General features: G+C 40.5%; 1 protein-coding gene across 6 annotated transcripts in view; it reads left to right on the top strand.

Moving 5' to 3' along the window:
- gfm2 (GTP dependent ribosome recycling factor mitochondrial 2) overlaps positions 1–23,088 on the top strand; it is a 75,138-nt gene that overhangs the window by 48,878 nt on the left and 3,172 nt on the right. For all 6 annotated transcript variants that reach the window (XM_060913238.1, XM_060913237.1, XM_060913242.1 and 3 more), the window contains 7 exons: positions 127–275; positions 1,454–1,594; positions 1,793–1,892; positions 4,663–4,852; positions 15,244–15,320; positions 15,460–15,598; positions 17,755–17,943. In XM_060913238.1, the coding sequence (XP_060769221.1) occupies positions 127–275; positions 1,454–1,594; positions 1,793–1,892; positions 4,663–4,852; positions 15,244–15,320; positions 15,460–15,598; positions 17,755–17,943 (985 nt within the window). The remainder of the gene's footprint in view (positions 1–126; positions 276–1,453; positions 1,595–1,792; positions 1,893–4,662; positions 4,853–15,243; positions 15,321–15,459; positions 15,599–17,754; positions 17,944–23,088) is intronic.

Raw genomic sequence — 23,088 nt, 5'->3', positions numbered from 1 at the left:
TCAGGAATCTTGAGTTGAATTGTTTTTCAGAGCATAGTAGCCTCATACCTCAATCCATATTAATCAATGAATGTAATGAGGTAGTAAATGTGTAGATGTAATAAAGCAATGGAAATGCGTTTTCAGTTGCAGGAGGCTGTGAGGAGAGTGACACTGTCTCGTAAAGGAGTGCCAGTACTGTGTGGAAGTTCACTGAAGAATAAAGGAGTTCAACCTCTACTAGATGCCATCACAGCATATCTCCCTGCACCTGATGAAAGGAACCACGACCTGGTGTGAGTCTGCTGTACTCCTCCACTCTCATTCCTGTTCCTCCTCTTCTCTCAGCCTTTTCACTGCTATTGTGAGCCCATTCCTTTTGATTTGATCCCTGTATGTCCGATTGCTTCAGATGTCCTATAATGGATGACATATGGCTATGGATGACATAATATGGATTACTACAGCTGTGGAATAAAGCTATTTTACTGTATTTCTATTATTTGCTATTTGATCCCAAGTGCATTAAGAAGGCAAGAAATTGCACTAATTAACTTTTGATGAGGCATACCTGTTAATTGAAAATCATTCCAGGTGACTACCTCATAAAGCTGGTTAAGATAATGCCAATAATGTGTAAAGTGTCAAGGTAAACGGTGGCTACTTTGAAGAATCTAAAATATGAAATTTTTTTAAAACACTTTTTTTTGTTTGTTTACCACAATTCCATATATATTCTGTTATTTCATGCATGTGATATCTTCAGTATTGTTCTACAATGAAGAAAATAGTCAAAATGTAGAAAAGCCTATGACTGAGTTGGGGTGTCCAAAGATTTTGATTGTCTGACCTGGTGATTTTGAAAATGATCGATTTGAAATATTAATGAGAGAACGCAGAAAAGTGCTTTGAAGGTGCTAGGGAGCGCGCCATCCCAGCACTTCATCAAAAGCACACTCCCATACTGCACAACAGTTTTGTTCCTATGACAGCAATATTTTGAAATATGTCAATGTTCTAACTGTCGTCAGATGATTTGCTTGCCTGAAAAGGAACAGCAGTGACTATGATGGCGCCTTTCTGAAAAGTTCAGAGATTTTCAACTCCAAGCACTTGGATAAGAAAAAAGGTGGAGCGCTGTGAAAAATGATACCAGGTGTGGCACTTTTTCTCTAGGTGGTCACATGCAGTGGCATGCACTCACTCTCTACGTTGGGAACAACTGAAAAAAGACGCCGATGCTTAGATTAAACTGCTATGTGGAAACGCACCCAAATTTCGTAATTTTCCATATCCCACACACTAACTATTGCACTATTGAACAGGAAGTTATCAGCCTGCCTGCTTATTAACTTTCTCTGAGACACATGAAGCCAAAGACCAGCAACCAAATGTTTTCATGTAAAATCATAGGGCTGCTTTATGTGTATGGATGCTAACTATTATATTCTCCATGTGTGTTTTGTGTGTTTAGGCGCTGGTATAAGGATGACTTGTGTGCTCTGGCATTTAAAGTGGTCCATGACAAGCAGAGAGGTCCTCTGGTTTTTCTGAGGATCTACTCCGGCTCTATGAAACCGCAGTCAGCAGTGTACAACATCAACCGAAATGGAACGTAGGTCTATCACAATAGTGAGCACTGATCCATACAGTTAATGTCAGAAATCATTCAGGAACCAGCTTCATTAAGCACATCTGGTCACGCAGTCCCACTCCCCAAACTCGTATGCATATGAAAGTCTGATAATATGAATCTGAACATAATGCTTAAAGTATGAACATGTTAACCCCCCCCCCAATTTTTATGCAACAGAGAGAGAATGAGTCGTCTACTGCTGCCATTTGCAGATCAGCACGTTGAAATCCCCTCACTATCTGCAGGGAACATCGCCCTCACTGTGGGCCTCAGACAGGTACAGTTTTCATACATGAACAGTGTTGTCTCTCCCTCCAAAGCTTTAATATGTTGTGTCATTTTGGGTTTAGTTCTAGTTTTGGAAATGGCTGTTAAACTTTTACTAGGAATAAAAGGCAACTACGGGCCATATTTAAAAAAAAAAAAGTTCAGTTTAGTTTGAGTAAGTTTTACAAATGCATAAGTAGTTTTATTTTAATTTTGAGGACTTGGCTAGTTTTAGTTTAATTTTAGTGTTTAGTTTTTCAGGTATTTCATAGCCATAGATATCCCATAATAACTAATACACAAGCTGTTTACTTCCGACATAATTAGACACCTTATTGGTTTGCTGATTCTTGTCATCGATATCCCATTTTGTATATTGCATTGTGGACTACACTACCGTTCAAAAGTTTGGGGTCACTTTGAAATTTCCTTATTTTTGAAAGAAAAGCACTGTTCTTTTCAATGAAGATCACTTTAAACTAATCAGAAATACACTCTGTATATTGCTAATGTGGCAAATGACTATTCTAGCTGCAAATGTCTGTTTTTTGGTGCAATATCTACATAGGTGTATAGAGGCCCATTTCCAGCAACTATCACTCCAGTGTTCTAATGGTACAATGTGTTTGCTCATTGCCTCAGAAGGCTAATGGATGATTAGAAAACCCTTGTACAATCATGTTAGCACAGCTGAAAACAGTTTAGCTCTTTAGAGAAGCTATAAAACTGACCTTCCTTTGAGCAGATTGAGTTTCTGGAGCATCACATTTGTGGGGTTGATTAAATGCTCAAAATGGCCAGAAAAATGTCTTGACTATTTTTTTCTATTCATTTTATGGTGGTAAATAAAAGTGTGACTTTTCATGGAAAACACAAAATTGTCTGGGTGACCCCAAACTTTTGAACGGTAGTGTATATAGATGAAAATGGGTATTGTAACAATGAAATAATGCTTAACAATAAAGAAAATGTGATTTATGTTTTTCGTATGTTTATAGCCAACATGAAAGAAATCTGTGTTTGCTCAACTAAATGAAACTGGATATTATGACCGGTCAGACTATCATGTGTCTTTCTGATCGAGAGTCCTCCTTTGTGCCATACAAATATAAGCTTTATTTGTAAATGTCACTAAGTATTGCTTCATTTAAAATTGTTGTAAATAAATGGTGTTTGCTTGTAATCTTGGTGACTTGTCAGTTGTTATACTGGTTATGAGATTGAGACTTACCTGCTGTGTCTGAAATCACTCACTCATTCACTCCTCCCTACTCACTGTCTAGGGAATTCTATATAGAGGACTATACGTATAGTGAGCTCATTGGTAAAATGAAAAAATGCTTTCAGGCACTACTCTGCTGCGCCATTATTTACGTCATTACTGTTGCACAATTAAAACGTGCCAGATCAGTCGGCTGGTGGGTTTTCAAAATAATAAATACATGCATGTATTTTTGTGAGAAATGCATATTATACTGATCATATTTCCCACATTAATAAATACAAAGTACTTTGTGTCTGCTGCATCTTTCAGTTCTTTTAAATCAAGGCTGAATACTTTCTTCTTTGCTACTGTTCAGTCAAATTTGAGGCTTTTGATTAATTCCTTGCTCTGCATTGTAACTTTTTATTCTTGTATTTTATGTCTTATTTTAGCTTATTTTCTATTCTCTTACTAATTTTTAATTGTATTTGAATGTCCATTTATAATGTGTTTCTTTCTCCATCAATTAATTCCCAACACACTACAATATTATTGCCATTTTCGTGCCACAACCTATAAATTTGTGCTCCTCTCAATCGTCTGCGATTTTTTTTTTTCTTTCAGTGTGACTGCAGTGTGTTATGGTATATATTGCTTGGTTAGTGACCATTGGTTGTACACTACTTTTCATGATGCATTGTGGGATACTACGAGTCCACTATATAGGGTGTAATAATTCTCACTATACATTTGTACAGCACCACAAAATGGCGAACTCACTATATAGTGAGTGATTTCGGACACAGCGATCATCATAGATGAGGACATTTTATTGTTTTAGAGCTAGATGAAAACAGGAAAAGTCTTGCTTAACATGCTGGTTATTCATGCATAAATCCCTCCGGGAAAGTTAGTTTGTTTAGCTATTTGGAATTCAGCAAATTATAAAAATGTTGTACATGGACTTTACATCCATCTATCCATCCGTGCACAAACATATTCTCATGTTCTATAGAAAGCCCTATTATTGTGTACAGAATGAAAAATTAGAGCACCTAAAAGCCAAAATGCTGTAAATTGCCCAAAAATATGTTCTTATTTGTGGAAGGTGATCCCTCTCGATTTCCAATATTTGTTGGCAGAATAGGTGCATTTAATTGTAAGGCATTCATGCCCCTTCTGAGTCTGGTTCCTCTCAAGGTTTCTTCCTCACGTCGTCTCAGTTTTTCCTTGCCGCAGTCACCTTAAGCTTCCTTGTTGGAGAGAAATTTATTAGTTCATATATTTAAAATCTTTATTTTCTGTGAAGTTGCTTTGCGACAATGTCTATTGTTAAACACGCTATACAAATAAATTACCTTGACTTGACATACTAAAGCTGTTACTACACAAGCAGAAAGTTGTCTCCCCCTTCTCTTTTGTTTTCTCTTGCATTTGTGGACCAAAAACCATTTTTTGAATTGGATCCAGTGCTTCTTTAAAATGTGACTTATCAATTTCAAGTGTCTTAATATTTTTAACGTCCTTCAATTTCATGCATTGTAATATAAAGTGGTACGGTCTTGTGCTCACTCAGACGGTGACAGGTGACACCATTGTCTCGTCCAAAGCCTCAGCAGCGGCCGCAGCACGCCGAGCACACAACATGGTCAAGGAGAAGAGAGGGTCTAGCCAAGAGATGAACCGTCTGGTACTGGCCGGGGTCGAAGTGCCTGAGCCTGTCTTCTTCTGTTCTATAGAGCCTCCTTCGATGGCCAAACAAGCAGGTACTGTATATATTAACCTCTCAAATTTACTGACCAGGAAAAAAAGGACTGTACCGGTATCTCAATTATTTTGATTGAAGTGTCTAGTGTTTATTAAAGACTCGCCGTAACTCACCATGTAGAGTGTTTACTGGAAAAGCTAATAGGCTGTATTGGAATATGGTTAGTGACTTGACCAAATGTTCTTTATATTCAGGGATCGGTTAGGCATGTTTACGCACTCCAAGGTTGCCAGGTTTTATTTTTGCTTTATGTAAGTGTGTCTGCAAGCATTTGCTGTTTAAACCCAAGGATACATGGGATAGAAAATGCAGACTAAACAAGTACATAACACTTTTCCCTTTACTAGCAAATGTAACATAAAAGCAAGAGACAGCTTAAAAAAGGAAAAATGAAAACGACTAATATGGTGATCTATGAAGGAGAAGATGGCAAGCATTTCTATAAACCTCTAATAGGTGTCTAGTAATATCAGTAACATTTTGTGGCTACATCAAACTGCCAGACAGTGGTGATCGACTTAATACTGCTCCTAGCTTAAGCCGGTATCATGCAAAAAAAATCTAATTTATTTGATTGCTTGCAGTATCGTTTCAGCTATCTAATAAAACAAGACAAATCTGACCTATATCTGCTGTGTATGCTGCAGTTAATTATGCACTTTTCATGAAGATATTCTAGTAAAAGTTTAACTAGACATGAGCTTTGATTGTAAAACTCATTTATGGGCCAAAATAGGACACAGGCAATACATAGAGGAGGGGTTTGTTGTGGTTAAAGCTGAATAAACATATTAAAGTGCAAAAGTTATGCAGATATTCACTGATGAAAATCAGGAGGAAAAAGTCCAATTTCTCTATATTTCTCTAATTTTACCTCGCATTAATAGAAGTTGCAGTTGAAAATCCAAATTAAATTTCTAAATGATTTTACTCTTACCTCTTGTGACAAGATTTTTTTTTTTTTGGTTGTGTGTGTTTAAAAAAACTTAAGTTAAATTCCATGGTTTCCAAAAAGAATTTCAAATTTTCATTCATCTGACCACAGAACAGTTTTCCACTTTGCCTCAGTCCATTTTAAATGAGCATTTGCCCAGAGAAGACTGCAGCATTTCTGGATCCTGTTCACATATGGTTTCTTCTTTGCATGATGGCGCTTGAACCGAATAGAGCTCTTTGTGGATGCCACGGCAAACTATGTTCACAGACAATGATTTCTGGAAGTGTTCCTGAGCCCATGCAGTAATTTCCATTACAGAATCATGCCTGATTTTATTGCAGTGCCACCTGAGGGCCCGAAGATCACGGGCATTCAATATTGATTTTCAGCCTTGTCCTTTGCGCACAGAGATTTCTCCAGATTCTCAGAAACTTTTGTTTATGTACTGTAGATGATGAGAGATTCAAAGTCTCTGCAATTTTACATTGAGGAACATTATTCTGAAATTGTTCCACAATTTGTAGATGCAGTTTTTTGCAGATTGGTGAACCGCTGCCCATCTTTATTTCTGAGAGATTCTGCCTCTGGGTGGCACGGTGGTGTAGTGGTTAGCGTTGTCGCCTCACAGCAAGAAGGTCCGGGTTCGAGCCCCGTGGCTGGCGAGGGCCTTTCTGTGTGGAGTTTGCATGTTCTCCCCGTGTCCGCGTGGGTTTCCTCCGGGTGCTCCGGTTTCCCCCACAGTCCAAAGACATGCAGGTTAGGTTAACTGGTGACTCTAAATTGACCGTAGGTGTGAGTGTAAATGGTTGTCTGTGTCTATGTGTCAGCTCTGTGATGACCTGGCGACTTGTCCAGGGTGTAGTCAGCTGGGATAGGCTCCAGCTTGCCTGCGACCCTGTAGAACAGGATAAAGCGGCTAGAGATAATGAGATGAGATTCTGCCTCTCTAAAATGCTCTTTTTATACCCAGTCATGTGACTTACCTGTTGCCAATTAACTTGATTAGTTGCCAAATCTTCCTCTAGTTGTTTCTTTTTAGTACCACTTACTTTTCCAGCCTTTTGTTGCCCCTGTTCCAACTTTTTTGAGATGTGTTGCTGCCATCAACTTCAAAATGGGCTAATATTTTTCACAAAATAGTAAAATGTCTCAGTTTAAACATTTTGCTATGTTGTCTGTTCAATTGTGAAACAAAATATGGGTTAATATTTTCAGTCAAGCACAAACACTCTGTCTATGAAGATATGCTGTTATAGCCCATGCAGAGTGAGGCCTGGCATTGGCCTGCTTAAATAAGCATGGATTTCCCTCGAAGAGACGTTGCCTTGACGTCAATCTAAAATCCCAATATATCAATGGTAACTTCATGCATGTGCAACTCACCAATGCCATGGGCACTGATGCCCCCCCCAGACCATCACAGACGCTGGCTTTTGCACCTTTCTCTGATGATAAACTGAACGGTCGTGTTCACCTTTGACACACAGAACTCGATGTCCAATTTTCCCAAAAACAATCTGAAATGTGGACTCCTCTGACCAGAGCACACGTTTCCACTGTCTTTTGGTCCATCTGAGATGGGCTCATGCCCAGAGAAATTGGCAGCGTTTCTGCACAGAATTGATAAATGGCTTCCTCCTTGTGTAATGCAGTTTTATATTGCATTTCTGCATGCAGTGGCAGACTCTGTGAAGGAACAATGGTCTTCCGATGTACTCCCAAGCCCATTTGGCTATATTTGTCATATTTAGCACGATGGTTCCACAGGCAGTGCTGCCTGAGGGCTCAAAGGTCACGCACATTCAGCAGTGGTTTCCAACCTTGCCCTTTACGCACTGAGATGTCTCCGAATTCCCTGAATCTTTTCACAATATTATGTACTGTACATTTTGAAAGACCTAAAATCTTGCATTGAAAAATGTTCGTTTTGAATTGACTGACAATTCTCTGGGGCGGCATGGTGGTGTAGTGGTCAGCGCTGTCGCCTCACAGCAAGAAGGTCCGGGTTCGAGCCCCGTGGCCGGCGAGGGCCTTTCTGTGCGGAGTTTGCATGTTCTCCCCGTGTCCGCGTGGGTTTCCTCCGGGTGCTCCGGTTTCCCCCACAGTCCCAAGACATGCAGGTTAGGTTAACTGGCGACTCTAAATTGACCGTAGGTGTAAATGGTTGTCTGTGTCTATGTGTCAGCCCTGTGATGACCTGGCGACTTGTCCAGGGTGTACCCCGCCTTTCGCCTGTAGTCAGCTGGGATAGGCTCCAGCTTGCCTGCGACCCTGTAGAAGGATAAAGCGGCTAGAGATAATGAGATGAGAATGAGATAATGACAATTCTCTCTCAAATTTTGGCACAAAGGAGTGAGCCATAACCCATCCTTGCTTGCAAAGACTGAGGCTACATCCACACGACAACGGCAACGAGATTTTTTTTTTTTAAATATCGCGTCCACATGGGCAACGGATCAGTAAAATATCAGGTACATATGGCAACGCAACGCTTGCTGAAAACGATGCAATACCGTACACATGCCACACCTCTACGTGCGCTGTAAGACGGTCCCATCGGAGACACCAGAACAATAGAAGAAGTAGGACGCATGCGCATAAACCCCTTCTTCTGTAGCATCAGCCACATAGTTTTGATTATTAATCAGTAGCGTAAAATAGTATCTATTGTCTAAGACACTTATTTATATTTCATATTAAAACGTCTATGTAAATTAATACATAGAAAGCCTGGCCAGGCGCTGAACGTTCTTCTGCCTTCACTTTAAGAGAAATTCAGGGTGAGCATGAGCCTAGGTTCTTCCCTGTCACTCACCCTGTCACTGTCACACGCACACACCTTCTCACTCCCTATCCTATGGATATAGTCCCTTTAAATCACGTGCTCGTTTTTTGAATGGAGACGTGGAAAGAGGAATGAATGGGGGTAGATGGAAGCCAGTACGCCAACATTCTGATATCCTCCAGAATTCTTTAATGGTCCGGAATAAATTGAATGCTACACGTTGATGGATTACTTTGTTCTTCTACGCCCTTTTTGAGGAATATACTGTCGGACTTAAACCAACATCTGAAGAGGTGAGATCGCTCCTTTTTTTTTTCCCTATTTTTGCTGGCGGGATTGTTTTTGGAAAGCGCATGGGCGGTGCGCGGTTTTGGTTATAGTGCTTCCGCAGTGTTTGGACTAAAGACTCTGCCCTAAGGGCTATTCTCTCACTCTCTCACTTTGCACCATTGCACAATAAATATTCACAGTGAAAATATTTTGTAAGCGCGTTTCATGAACCAAGTTATAGGATTTGTTGACAACTCGCATCGAGTTCGTTACACTCCTACCCGGCGTGAAGCACTCACAGTCATGTGGTTGTGACGTCATCGTAAACAAATCCGTTCTACTCATCCAGACGACTTCGCAACGGCGCCGTTGCCAGATTTTTCCACTCTGGAACCCGTTCTCAAAAGATTTCGTTTTGGGGCACCCAAAACGCCGGTGCCGTGTGGACGCCAGGCCGAAACGATAAACAATTTTATCAGATTCACCTGAATCCGTTGCCGTGTGGACAGGGCCTGAGCCTTTGGTGCTGCTCCTTTTATACCTAATCATGTGACTAGTTAACCTGCTTATTATGGAATCTTCCAAAATGGTGTTCCTTGAATATCCTATTAACTTTTCAGTCTTGTTTTGTCTCTGTTCCAACTTTTTTTGAGTATGTTGCAGGCATCAAATTCTGTCTTTGTTTATATTTATAAAATACAATGAAGCTGGTCAGTAAAACTATTGAAGAAAAAATTTTCTTTGTACTTTTTTGTCAGTTAAATAAAGTTTCATGTGAATTTAAAAAAAAAAATTTTTTTTTTGTTTTTACTGCATTTTGGAAAATATACAGTGGTGCTTGAAAGTTTGTGAACCCATTAGAATTTTCTATATTTCCGCATAAATATGACCTAAAACATCAGATTTTCACACAAATCCTAAAAGTAGAAAAAGAGAACCCAGTTAAACAAATGAGACAAAAATATTAGACTTGGTCATTTATTTATTGAGGAAAATGATCCAATATTACATATCTGTGAGTGGCAAAAGTATGTGAACCTCTAGGATTAGCAGTTAATTTGAAGGTGAAATTAGTCAGGTGTTTTCAATCAATGGGATGACAATCAGGTGTGAGTGGGCACCCTGTTTTATTTAAAGAACAGGGATCTATCAAAGTCTGATCTTCACAACACGTTTGTGGAAGTGTATCATGCACAAACAAAGGAGATTTCTGAGGACTTCAGAAAAAGCATTGTTGATGCTCATCAGGCTGGAAAAGGTTGCAAAACCATCTCTAAAGAGTTTGGACTCCACCAATCCAGAGTCAGGCAGATTGTGTACAAATGGAGGAAATTCAAGACCATTGTTACCCTCCCCAGGAGTGGTCGACCAACAAAGATCACTCCAAGAGCAAAGCGTGTAATAGTCAGCGAGGTCACAAAGGACCCCAGGGTAAGTTCTAAGCAACTGAAGGCCTCTCTCACATTTGACTAATGTTAACATGCAGGAGTCCACCGTCAGGAGAACACTGAACAACAATGGTGTGCATGGCAGGGTTGCAAGGAGAATGCCACTGCTTTCAAAAAAGAACACTGCTGCTCGTCTGCAGTTTGCTAAAGATCATGTGGACAAGCCAGAAGGCTGTTGGAAAAATGTTTTGTGGACGGATGAGACCAAAATAGAACTTTTTGGTTTAAATGAGAAGCATTATGTTTGGAGAAAGGAAACGCTGTATTCCAGCATAAGAACCTTATTCCATCTGTGAAACATGGTGGTGGTAGTATCATGGTTTGGGCTTGTTTTGCTGCATGTGGGCCAGGACTGCTTGCCATCATTGATGGAACAATGAATTCTGAATTATACCAGCAAATTCTAAAGGAAGATGTCAGGACATCTGTTCATGAACTGAATCTCAAGAGAAGGTGGGTCATGCAGCAAGACAACGACCCTAAGCACACAAGTCGTTCTACCAAAGAATGGTTAAAGAAGAATAAAGTTAATGTTTTGGAATGGCCAAGTCAAAGTCCTGACCTTAATCCAATCGAAATGTTGTGGAAGGACCTGAAGTGAGCAGTTCATGTGAGGAAACCCACCAACATCCCAGAGTTGAAGCTGTTCTGTATGGAGGAATGGGCTAAAATTCCTCAAAGCCGGTGTGCAGGACTGATCAACAGTTACCGGAAACGTTTAGTTGCAGTTATTGCTGCACAAGGGGGTCACACTAGATACTGAAAGCAAAGGTTTGCATACTTTTGCCACTCACAGATGTGTAATATTGGATCATTTTCCTCAATAAATAAATGACCAAGTATAATATTTTTGTCTCATTTGTTTAACTGGGTTCTCTTTATCTACTTTTAGGACTTGTGTGAAAATCTGATCATGTTTTAGGTCATATTTATACAGAAATATGGAAAGTTCTAAAGGGTTCACAAACTTTCAAGCACCACTGTACCAGTATCTCTGGAAATGGGGTTAGTAGAATGAGATTCTAGAAAATTATCAACCAATAGAATAAGAATAATTTAATAACTTATTTGGTTCAATGTAATCTTATAAGAAGAAATACTAGATAAATTTTACTATATTCAAGATTTTTCCACTTACCGTATTTTCTGGACTATAGAGCGCACCTGTATATAAGCCGGATCCGCTCTATTTTTTAAAAAAAATAAAAAAAAAAAGATATACAAGCCGCACCGGGCTATAAGCCGCAGATATCTATGTTGATATTTACTGCATGTACAGAATGATTTTGTACTGTAAATGTACATGTATGTACCTGAACAGATTCTTTCCGAACAGTGCCTTTTAACACGGCAGCAACTTTGCTGATTAAAACGGAACAGAACCAAGAGAAAATAACCGGTATTTATTTACCTTCATTTCTCCAGTGTTTGAAACCACAAGTCACTTTAATCATCTTCGCTGGATTTGAAAATAATTACCAGTTAGTAATTTGTCGTGCGTGTTCCATCTGCTAAAGATCTGCTAATTCTTCTTTGCATTGATTTTTCGTCTATCTTATTTTTGATTCTACTTCCGGTTAGAGCGCCCCTAGCGGTGGAAGAAAAATCCACAGAATAGCCGCACCTTTGTATAAGCCGCATGGTTCAAAACCTAGGAAAAAAGTAGCGGCTTATAGTCCAGAAAATACGGTATTTCACTCAGTCACTTAGGACTTGTGTCTTGCTGATGATGACGAAGTAAGGAATAAAAACATTGGGGGTGTGCTGTTACAGGAACATGAGCAATAACAGGGTTAGATCTTACCACTTGTTATAACTGCTCTAAACAGTCATTCTTTTACAGGCCTCTCTCTTTTCTGTATTTTGAAGAAAGACAGTCATATTACCAAAAATAACTTAAGTGCTGTTTCACAATCATGGTTGTCTTTTTGAATAACGCCAACTAACTCTTGCAACTTGGTCCAGTTTATATATGCTGGAGTTTCTTATACCGAAAGCCTCGGTCACAACCGGCCGTATGTGCTCCTACGGCCAGTCTACATGCAAAAAACGCAAGAAACGCACGGAGGGCGCGCGTGTGATGTGCTGATTTTCGAGCCGTAGACTGGCCGCAGAGGTTCTTTGTCATGTCAAACAAACTCTACGGGCGCTTACGTTTTTTTCAGGTTGCAAGACAAACTTACGGCCAACGTGCGTCTTTCTCCATGAACAAAAAAAACCGCAGCAATTTGGGAAACGCCAAAAATCGCACGGCCAAAAAATTGTACGTCCGGTTGTGACCTAGGCTTTATTTTATAGGGACACACCAGCCCTACCTACAGCAGTAATGTCTCTTTATAAGTTCTACTGAATGTTTGTAAGGGTTAAATGCACACTCAGTTTTGACCTAATGGTCATTTCATTTAATTCTACTTTAATTATTACATTTAGATTTACTGGTTGGCTCATCCAGCCACAGGACAGGCCAGATGAGCTTATGCGATCACACGTTGTCCGTCGACGTCCGTCCACAATTTACCAAAATGATTCCTCCTCCTACAGGATTGATTAGATTTTGATCAAACTCATATACAGTGTTCCTCAGGTGGGTGTGCATAAAAATTGTCAAGTGGGTGGTACCACCTGTCATTTACGATTTTATGGGCGTCTGAAATTTTTGGGTGACTTGTCACATTAAACGATATTCTTCGTAAACTGCTGGGACATTTTCACTGAAACTCACCAGAAGACTCAAAACATATACCAACAAGATTTGTTCACCAGGTGGCGCCACCTACCATGGATGAGGCTACAGAGGGGTCATGTGCAATTTCACGAAAATCGGTACTCCTCCTACAGGAGCGATCAGGTTTTGATCAAATTCATTTGGAATATTCGCCAGGTTGGTATGCATAAAAGTTGTCAAGACAGTGTTGCCACCTGTTGTATTTAACATTTTATAGGCGTTTGAAAATTTTGGGTGACTCGTCACACCAGACCTTACTGTTCGTACACTGCTAGGATGTTTTCACTGAAAACTCACATGCAAATGTAGCGACGTAACTGACGTATACAATGACGTAATGACATGGCTGCCCTTAGCACTGCGAGCTATGGAAAAGCAAACTGGTTCTCAGCTGGCTCGCAAGTTGAACAAGTTGTGAACCAGCACAGCACTGGCCCCGAACCAGCCCTGGAACTGATTTGGTGGAAAAGGGGTATCAGTCATCCTGTAGGTTGTTTAGGGTCACTGGAGGCCGGCTGTGAACGGTGCTCGCAGCCTAGAGGGTCATTAGGGTGATCTTTGGGTTGTTGGCTCTCTCTGCCATCATGCAAGTCATTGAAGTTAGCGGAGTCTTGGTATGGATGTGTATTCATTTTTCTGGGAAGTGTGCCAAGGACTGCATTTGAGACACCACTCATCAGCCACCTACAGTGGGGTTTACATTAGACCGTATCAGCGGATCATCAGATTAACGTTTTTAAAACGATTAACATGCACACAGCAACACCAATACACGATTCGCCTGCACACAGCAACGCCAATACACGGATACGCTCGGCTCCGCAGGCATCCTGCGCTCCAAATCACTCCGCCCTGAACAGCGAGTGCCCTCTGGAGGGTGCGCACTCCGGCTCTGCGCAGCTCACAGAGTGCGCGAGTGAAGTGCACGAGCAGTAATTCGGGACTGAGCCTCTGTGTGTGTGATCTCAGTGCATATCGGGTATGCGCGTCACTTACCACTTGCAAGTGGAAGGATGGCAAGCCTAAAGACAATCATAACTACACAATGGGCAGTATTTGCATCAGTATTTGCAGTATTTTCATACTTTTATACTCTAATGAAAGGTGATACAAGGCGGAAGTCCGCGCCGTTTTTCAGCAGTCGCGTCACATGACCAATGCCAGCGAATCAGGAAGGTGGATGTCACAGTGACGTTGTCCAATGACGACGCCAGCTAGAGCTCAGCACAGCGTATCCGCGTATTCTCAATGTTTACACAGCACCGGAGCTGACACGATCTGGATTGAATACGTGGACGCTGGCGGATTCCCGTTTCCCGGCGTTTTAATGTAAACAGACAGTGCATCCGCGAAGAAAACGAGACAGATACGGTCTAATGTAAACTTGGCCTCAGACCACCTCCTTTGTTCAGTGATTGTCATTCCAGGTTGATGAAGATGGCTTCTTTTACTCCTCTTTCAAACTACCAGTCTTCTCTAGCTAAAATGCATCCATTGCAGTCCTGAAGCGAGTGTCCTTTGTTATTAAGATGAAGATAAACTGCAGAGTCGTGGCCTGAGGAACTGGCTCTCCTGTGTTGAGCCATGCGCTTGTGAAGCAGTTGTTTCATTTCCCCAATGTACAGGTCTCTGCATTCCTCACCGCATTGAATTGCATACACTACATTGTCCTGTTTGTGTCTGGGTATTCTGTCCTTTGGGTGGACCAATTTCTGCCTCAGAGTGTTACTGGGTCTGAAGTGTACAGGGATGTTGTGTTTTGTAGAAGATCCTCCTGAGTTTCTCAGGTATTCCTAAGGTTTGATTTTTGGACTATTCTGGACCTGAAAAGTAAACCCTGATTGTGAAACGGCCCTTGAAGACTTTCCAGTGTCACAAAACTTAAAGGAACTGTTTTTTTTTTTCTTTGATTTTTACAAATAATTTACACTGGAGACTCCTTCCGAAAATGCTGGTTAAACATCACCATATCCTCAATTACACACTTTTTAACCCATTTATGTGGTGTGTGCAACATTTGCGTCCTTGTGAATGAGCTGTTACTATAGAAAAAAATATATTCGACCAAGCACATTATAATAATCCTTGTAGCCAGCACTACTGTCAGAGCTGCTGTTATAACACCTTCTGATTATTCAGACTTGAGAATTTAACAGTGATGTCATTTATTTTATTACTAATTATATACAAAGCTCATGCCCTGACACATTATTTCTCACTGCAGATCTTGAGCATGCTCTTAACTGTCTCCAGAGGGAAGACCCCAGTCTGAAAGTCAGGACAGACCCTGACTCTGGACAGGTGTGTAACCTTTCGAATCATGTTAAAAAGTCAGATGTTAAATCTACTAACTTGAATGCCTAGTCGTATTGGTATTCTTGTATCGTTAATATCTTCCTTGATCAGTATTCTTACTTGGTCTTCGAAATCACCTCAATAGACCATTCTGTGTGGTATGGGAGAACTTCACATCGAGATTGTGCATGATCGCATTAGGAGAGAGTACAACCTTGAAACTCACTTGGGGCCACTGCAGGTTGCCTACAGAGAGACCATCATCCAGTCAGTGACCACAACAGGTAAGACTTCTGACCAGTAGTTGAGTACAGACATCCAGCACTGCTTTATTTATTTTTCTGCTTTAAAACATCTAATTCAATTAGTCAGCTTTTGCTTTATGCATTGAATCTGAAACATGACTGATAAAATATAAGAATTGAACAATAACACGAAGCGCAGTCTAAGAAATACCAGCATGAGTATAATGCAACAGCAAGTTCTCTAGATTAAGGAACTGTGGTCTGGATGCGGACCAAGCAAAGTATTTTACTAGACTGACCCGAGTACAAGAAATACTGTAGCAGATTCAATCAATGTAGCTTATGAAAAAGACTAGCTGTAGTTCACATTTGCTAATCACACGCATTTATGGAAATTATTTAACCAAAAGCATGCCACTGGACCACAATGGGCTCACAAATCTGTGATTTTTACACAAAAGAGCAAATTATTAGAAATACTTAACTGATTTGAGTTCTGTATGAAATTAATTCATGTAAATATGCAGTATGTATTTTACTTACTTTACTGAGTTAAACTTAACCACTACACCACCGTGGGCGGCACGGTGGTGTAATGGTTAGCACGGTTGCCTCGCAGTAAGAGGGTTCCAGGTTCGAGCCCGGTGGCTGGTGAGGGCCTTTCTGTGTGGAGTTTGCATGTTCTCCCCGTGTGTGCGTGGGTTTCCTCCGGGTGCTCCGGTTTCCCCCACAGTCCAAAGACATGCAGTTAGGTTGACGTGGGGTGGTCTTGGGCTGAGGTGCCCTTGAGCAAGGTACCGAACCCCTGACTGCTCCCTGGGCGCTCTGGTGTGGCTGCCCACTGCTGTGTGTGTGTGTGTGTTCACTGCTTCAGACGGGTTAAATGCAGAGGATGAATTTCACTGTGCTTGAAGTGTGCATGTGACGAATAAAGGTTTCTTCTTCTTTCTTCTTCTTCTAATATTATTTTGCAAGGGCTCACAGAACTTTAAAAAAAAAAAAGTAATGTTTACGTGAACTGACTGCATACTGAAAGTGAAGGTGTAGTATTTGAATTTGATTTGGCATATGTGTTCAGAGAACTTTAATCTGATTTAATTTTGAGTACTATAGATGGATGGTTTTCAATATTTCCAGTTTTTCTTTTTTCTTGGCTTTAAGGCCAAAGGCTATTGTGTTTTGAAAGTGTTTCAGAACGGTGTGTGTGTGTGTGTGTGTGTGTGAAATTTTGAAAACTGATTTTTTTTTATAATGGTAACATATATTTATAATTTGTGCATTTTTTTCCCCTGTTAGACTGCAATTTATAGTTTTTGTTTATTTATAAACCCACATACGACAGGATGGAAGGTTAAAGGTTAAAGTGGTTTCCAAATGTTATCCTGGTTTATGGTTTAATGGCAGCAGTTTCAGTTTATACCTGGAATGTACTGTGTAACCCTGGCATTTCAGTAACACTGAGGGATTTCAATCGACACAACAATTGAGTGACTAACATGTAGCAGTTAGGCACAGTTAGCTACTCGATGTTACAACTCCAAATCAGAAAAAGTTGGGACAGTATGGAAAATGTAAATTAAAAAGAAAGCAGTGATTTTCTAAATTTACTTAAACTTGCATTTCATTGCAGACAGTATGAACCCAAGATATTTCATGTTTTGTCTGGTCAGCTTCATTGAAGGGATTTGAATATTTCACCCTCTGTGGTGCATAACATCATTAAACAATTCAAGGAATCTGGACAAATTTTGGTGCATAAAAGACAAGGGTGCAAGCCAAAGCTGAACACCTGTGACCTCCGATCCCTTGGACAGCACTGCATCAAGAACCGTGATTCATCTATAGCTGATATAACCACATGGGTTCAGGATTACTTTGGCAAACCTTTGTCAAGCACTACAATAGAGTTGCATCCACAAACACCAGTTAAAATTTTACTATGCAAAAAGGAATCTTTATGTTAACTGTGTCCAGAAGCGTGGTTAACTTCTCTGGGCTCAGAGGCATCTGGGATGGACCATCATACAGTGGAAATATGTATTTTGGTCAGACGAATCAGTATTCCAGGTCTCCAGTTTTACTTTCATTTCCAACATACCATCCCAACTTTTTCTGATTTGGGGTTGTATAATTGCTGGATAAATGTTGTGATTACAAATCAGTGCAATGCAAGCTGTATCTGTTTTATGTTTCAGACACTCTCGATCGCACAGTGGGTGAAAAGAGACATGTTGTGACTGTTGAGCTAATGGTGAGTCCCTGGGAAGCATGTGCTCCAAGCACGTCATCTTGTCACATGACTTATGAAGAGGAAATCGAAGCCCAAATTTCTGCTGACATTAAAGAGGCAGTAGACAGTGGAGTTCAGAGTGCCTATCTCCAGGGTAAATATATTTTATATAAATACTACACTGCCCTGCAAAAAGTTGCGCGCCCTAATATTTGGTTGTAGCGCCTTTAATTTTGATTACAGCATGTAATTTGCTGTGGCATTATTTCGATAAACTTGTGCAATGTCACAACATTTCAGTCCAGAGTTGTATTAATTTTTCAACAAGATCTTGTGTTGATGACAGGAGAGTCAAACCACTGCATAAAGTCTTCTCCAGCACATCCCAAAGATTTTCAATGGGGTTAAGAAAGAGACTCTGTGGTGGCCAATTCATGTGTGAAAGTGATTCGTACTGCTTCCTGAACCACTCTTTCACAATCTGAGTCCTAATTTTATGCTCATGCCATTGGGGAAGGGGGGAAAAAAATCCATTGATGTGATAACCTGGTCATTCACTACATTCAGGTCATCAGCTGACTTCATTTCATTGCCCCATATCGTTGCTGAGCCTCAATCTGACCAACTGAAGCAACCGCAGATTATAACACTGCCTCCAGAGGCTTGTACAGTGGCCACTACGGTTTTACATTACATGGCATTTTAGCAGCTTTAAGCCTCACCCACAACCCACCGTAAGTGTTTTGGACATGCACAGCTCGCATGGTTTGGTAGCTCGCAGCCATGCCGCAGAGTCGCGGTGAACCCGGGGGAAAGTTCTTGTACTTGTACTTGTCAAGTACAGGTTGCACACCTGACTTCCTTGAGGCGTGGGAAAAATTGTTAGCCCGTGGAAAGTGTATATCTGACGCACTTGATCAGTGTGTTCAGTGAGTGTAGAGTGTGAGACTTGCATTTTACCAGTTTCCTGCGCTCTGAGTTCAAGCTGCACTTGTGAAGCATGTGACACATGCGATTAGCACGTTACAATCACTCAACTTGCGTGTGATGCAAGTCAGGAGTGGGTATAAAACCAGCATGTCTGCAGAATTCTGCATCTGTCTTTCGACTGAAGAACACTGGATATTTTGTGGGAAAAATTTTCAGTTTAAAGTTTAGAAAATGGGACCCAAGAAGAAGCGAGCAAAAGTGAAATAACCCAGCCTGAAACAGCAGAGGAGGAGGAAGAATTTGATGATGGTAGCAGCACCAGCAAGCCCTGCACGGACAGGGAGAAGTATGCCTTCAAGCCGGCAGAAGGCACAGCACCCCGCCAGAGGTATTTTCACAGATAAATACACATGCTTTAAACTTTCATTTCAGTATCTATATGCTTTATGTAATTAAAATTATATGTGCTGATTTTCATGTATGTTTCAGCTAGCGACGCCCAGAAGTGAGGACATTGCAATCCCATCATTACTGTCAGGCCATTGTGCCATGCTCAGTGATGAGGACATCCCGACACCCTGTCCCACCACTCAGTAGGAGCAGGACAGTAGCTTGGAGTCAAAGTGTGTTTCAGTACTCAAACTGTTGGGCTATTTAGTTGGGATTTTTTACAATGTAATAAAATGCGTTATTCCCTTATACTCATGTTTTATTATTTGATGTTTGCGTGGTAAATTAACATATACTCAAATAAAAATAGCAAATGAGGTGGTCGTCTTCCTTTCTACAATGCTACACGCTACATGATCGGTTCCTTCCCAATATACCGTATATACCCAAAGTCTTGCCCCTCGTGTCACATGCACTGCGTGCACGCCACACATGGGGGTAGAAAGTGAGATGTACTTCTGTCTTGCTGGCTGCACAAGTAGCAAGCGTGGAATACTTGTGTAGTACTTCTGAGGCATGTCACTTGTACAATGACCATGCATCACTCATGCGTCTTACTGTCATCGCAAAAAGCCCCTACTAGCCGTGCTGCTGACTTGGTTCAGGCGTACAAAAGGAGTACGGGTCCCGCACGTAGTGTATGCGTTCTTGATTTGTCGCAAGACCCCTAGAATTTGCATGTGCAGGACCAAAAGTCTCCACGGGCCATCTGCGACCTTCTACGGCGCTGAACACACGCAAGTGTTGCGCAAGTCTCAAGCACGGTTTTGCCAAATTTTTTACCGTAGACCGCCCATAGTAGCACGTACGGTGGGTTGTGACTGAGGCTTTAGCAAACTGAGTTCTACTGTCAGTACTAGACTAGTACTAGGTTGCATCGCTTCATGTGCGTCCCTTTTTACCCTGACATACCCACCACTCAGGAATAGGGTAAATCTGAACTTACCAAGCCACATGACCCTTTTCCATTGCACGATCTTTGTGCTCCCTAGCAAATTGAAGCCTTTTCTCCTGATTAGTCTCCCTAACAAGTGGTTTTCTTATGGGGACACCAATCCTGTGAGTTCCCATCACATTGTGAGGGTGGAAATGCTCTTAATTTCACTATGAAACATAGCTGAGTTCTACTGGCGGTGGCTTTTTATTTATTTTTATTTTTTTATATAAACGATTCAACTTCAAGCATTTAAGTGATTGCTGATCATGGCCAGACATTATCTTTTTCCAACCATGTTTTTTTTCCACAAAGTTGATGGTTCCCCACTGTCCTTCCAGGTTTTAATAATGCATTGGACAGTTCTTAACCCAGTTCCAGTGGGGTTACAAAATTACAATCTATGCAAGCTAGATTTTGTTCCTCAAAAAAGACAGGACTATCTCAAGTCTTTGAATCTGTAGCTAAAAACATAGCTGCAGTCAGGCGTTTATGTACATTGACATGAATGTCATCACGGATATGTCATGGCAATTTTGGGCTTTCATTGATTTCTCTGAACTGTGTGTGTGTGGTTTTTTTTTTGTTGCCTTTTTCTTTTTTTCTGTTACAGAATGGTTGTACAAATCTTTAAACAAAAAAAAAAATTGGTGCAAAAATTATTTTGGGTTTTCTAAAATCAACACAAGGTCAAAATTACACATACAGGCTCAAAAATATACATACAACACACCTAGTATTTGGTTAAATGTCACTTAGCAAGATTCTGGTTCAATATTTGACCACTCTTCTTGGCAGAATTGGTAGAGTTAAATTAAATTTGAGTTTCCTGGCACAGACCTGCCCTTTAAGCACAGTGCACATATTGTTAATTGAGTTGAGATCAGGAATTGTTTCAAGTTTTAGTGTTAGCCTGCTTCATCCATTCGACAACCAGCTTTGATGTGTGTTTAGAGTAAATGTCCTGTTAAAACATACAGTTGTCAGAATTTCAACTGTCTAGCTGGTGGTTTGATGTTATGCTGAAGAATTCTGAGGTTCTTCATTATTCCATCCACTTTGTGCAATGCACCAGTTACACCGGCAGCAAAAAAAAAATCCACAGGGCATGATGCTACCACCACAATACTTAACTGATATAGTATTCCTCTGTACCTCTGGTCATTGTGGCCAAAACAACTCAATTTTTGTCTCAGCTGAGCATAAAACATTCCTCCAGAAGGCTGGTTTTTGTCAGCTGGAAACTTTAGTCGAGCTTGAAGGTGTTGATTTTTGAAGCAGGGCTTCTTTCTTGGACAGCAGCCTCTGTCTATTATGATGTAAAACTTATTTGAGTGTAGAGCGTTCCAGCAGCTTCCACTTCATGGCAGGCCTATGCCTTAGTTGTTCCTGATCATCCCAACCAATTTCCTCTCAGCTGAGGGCAAGTGTTTCGGTCTTCTTCCAGCAAAGTGGCTTGGCAAAGCGGTATACCTCCCAATAACTTGTACTTGTATACATTTATTTAAACTGATGATCTTGGAATCTGCACTTGTTTCCAGATGGCTCCAAAAGACATTCCTGTGTTGTGAAAATCTATAATCCTCTTTCTCAGACCTGCACTGAGCTCCTTGGACTTTTCCACTGTACTTTGTGTTGGATAATCCAATGAGTGCTGTCAAACAAACCCTTATGTTGGCACAGATAAGCTACCAGCTGTAGTCAATCATGAAGTTAAGAGGCCTTGGCAAGTTAAGACATTTTGGAACTTTCAGCAGCACTGAATTAATAATGTGTGTGTATGTACAATTTTGACCCTGCATGTAAAATTGTGTTGATTTCAGAAAACCCAAAATAAATTTCAACTTGTGCAGCAAATTCGTTTTTTCTTTCTATTAAACATTGTACATTCTGCCACAGAAAAAGAACCATTAACTTTATTAAATTGAAAGGCCAGTATTGCCATGACATTCATGTAAACTTCTGACCTCAACTGTAACTCATCTAGCTAACACTACCAACTATTAAAGAAAGTCTTAAGTATCTAGCTAATGTAACTTAAAACTAGCCCTGTCACTGAAAATTTTGTTTCGAAAACAGCAATGATCTTTACACTTAATCACCGTCTGCATTGGTAAATGTAGGATTTCTGGATTTAAGAGAGAGCTTTTCCAAATTTACACTGCCTCAGCATCTTAAACAGTAGTTTCCCACTAACTATCCACCAACTTGGTTCCAACACAAACACAGCTTTTTGATAACTTCTAAATTATAATTGGATTCATATTTTTAGTTAACAGCTGTGATGAGGCAGAAACACCCCCAAACAATGAGAACTCCTGGTGAGCAAACTTCCATTTAAATAAATGATTAAAAAAAAAAAAACTATATCCAAGATTGCAAGTTCGTATCGTGATGGGGTCATAGCCATCAGGGACTAGAAGCCAAGGGACTAAATTTGGCCATGCTTTCTGGCATTACTCTTTCTTCATTATGAATAACAGTGATGGCTAGTCTTGAGCATCCATGAGCTTATGCATGTGGAAGAATAGACAGCTGTTTTCTCAGTGTGTAATGGTGCCCTATGACGCAGTTTGAAAAAAGATGTGGTTTGTTGGCTTCTTGTGTCTTGAAAGAAGCAGGCGTTAGCCTTCACTCGAAGTTGGTCATTTTCAGATAATAGGGAAGAGTTGGTTTGTGGGAAGGGAATTGGCTGGTGACTAAATTTGGCAGAAATCAGGGAGAAATGCAGAAGGGGGAAAAAGTAAAGAAAACTGTACATCTGTCTCACCCCCCCCCCAAATTACATTGCTCAATCCTTTTTTTTTTGCGTTCCAGCCTTCCGATGAGAAGTCAGACAATATGTCCAGTGATTATATACAATGGTGCTTGAAAGTTTGTGAACCCTTTAGAATTTTCTATATTTCTGCATAAATATGACCTAAAACACCATCAGATTTTCACACAAGTCCTAAAAGTAGATAAAGAGAACCCAGTTAAACAAAT

This window comes from Neoarius graeffei, chromosome 28, assembly GCF_027579695.1.
Source record: "Neoarius graeffei isolate fNeoGra1 chromosome 28, fNeoGra1.pri, whole genome shotgun sequence".
NCBI lineage: Eukaryota > Metazoa > Chordata > Actinopteri > Siluriformes > Ariidae > Neoarius > Neoarius graeffei.
The sequence above is the reverse complement of the archived record's forward strand: the minus strand, read 5'-3'. Positions and strand labels throughout refer to the sequence as shown.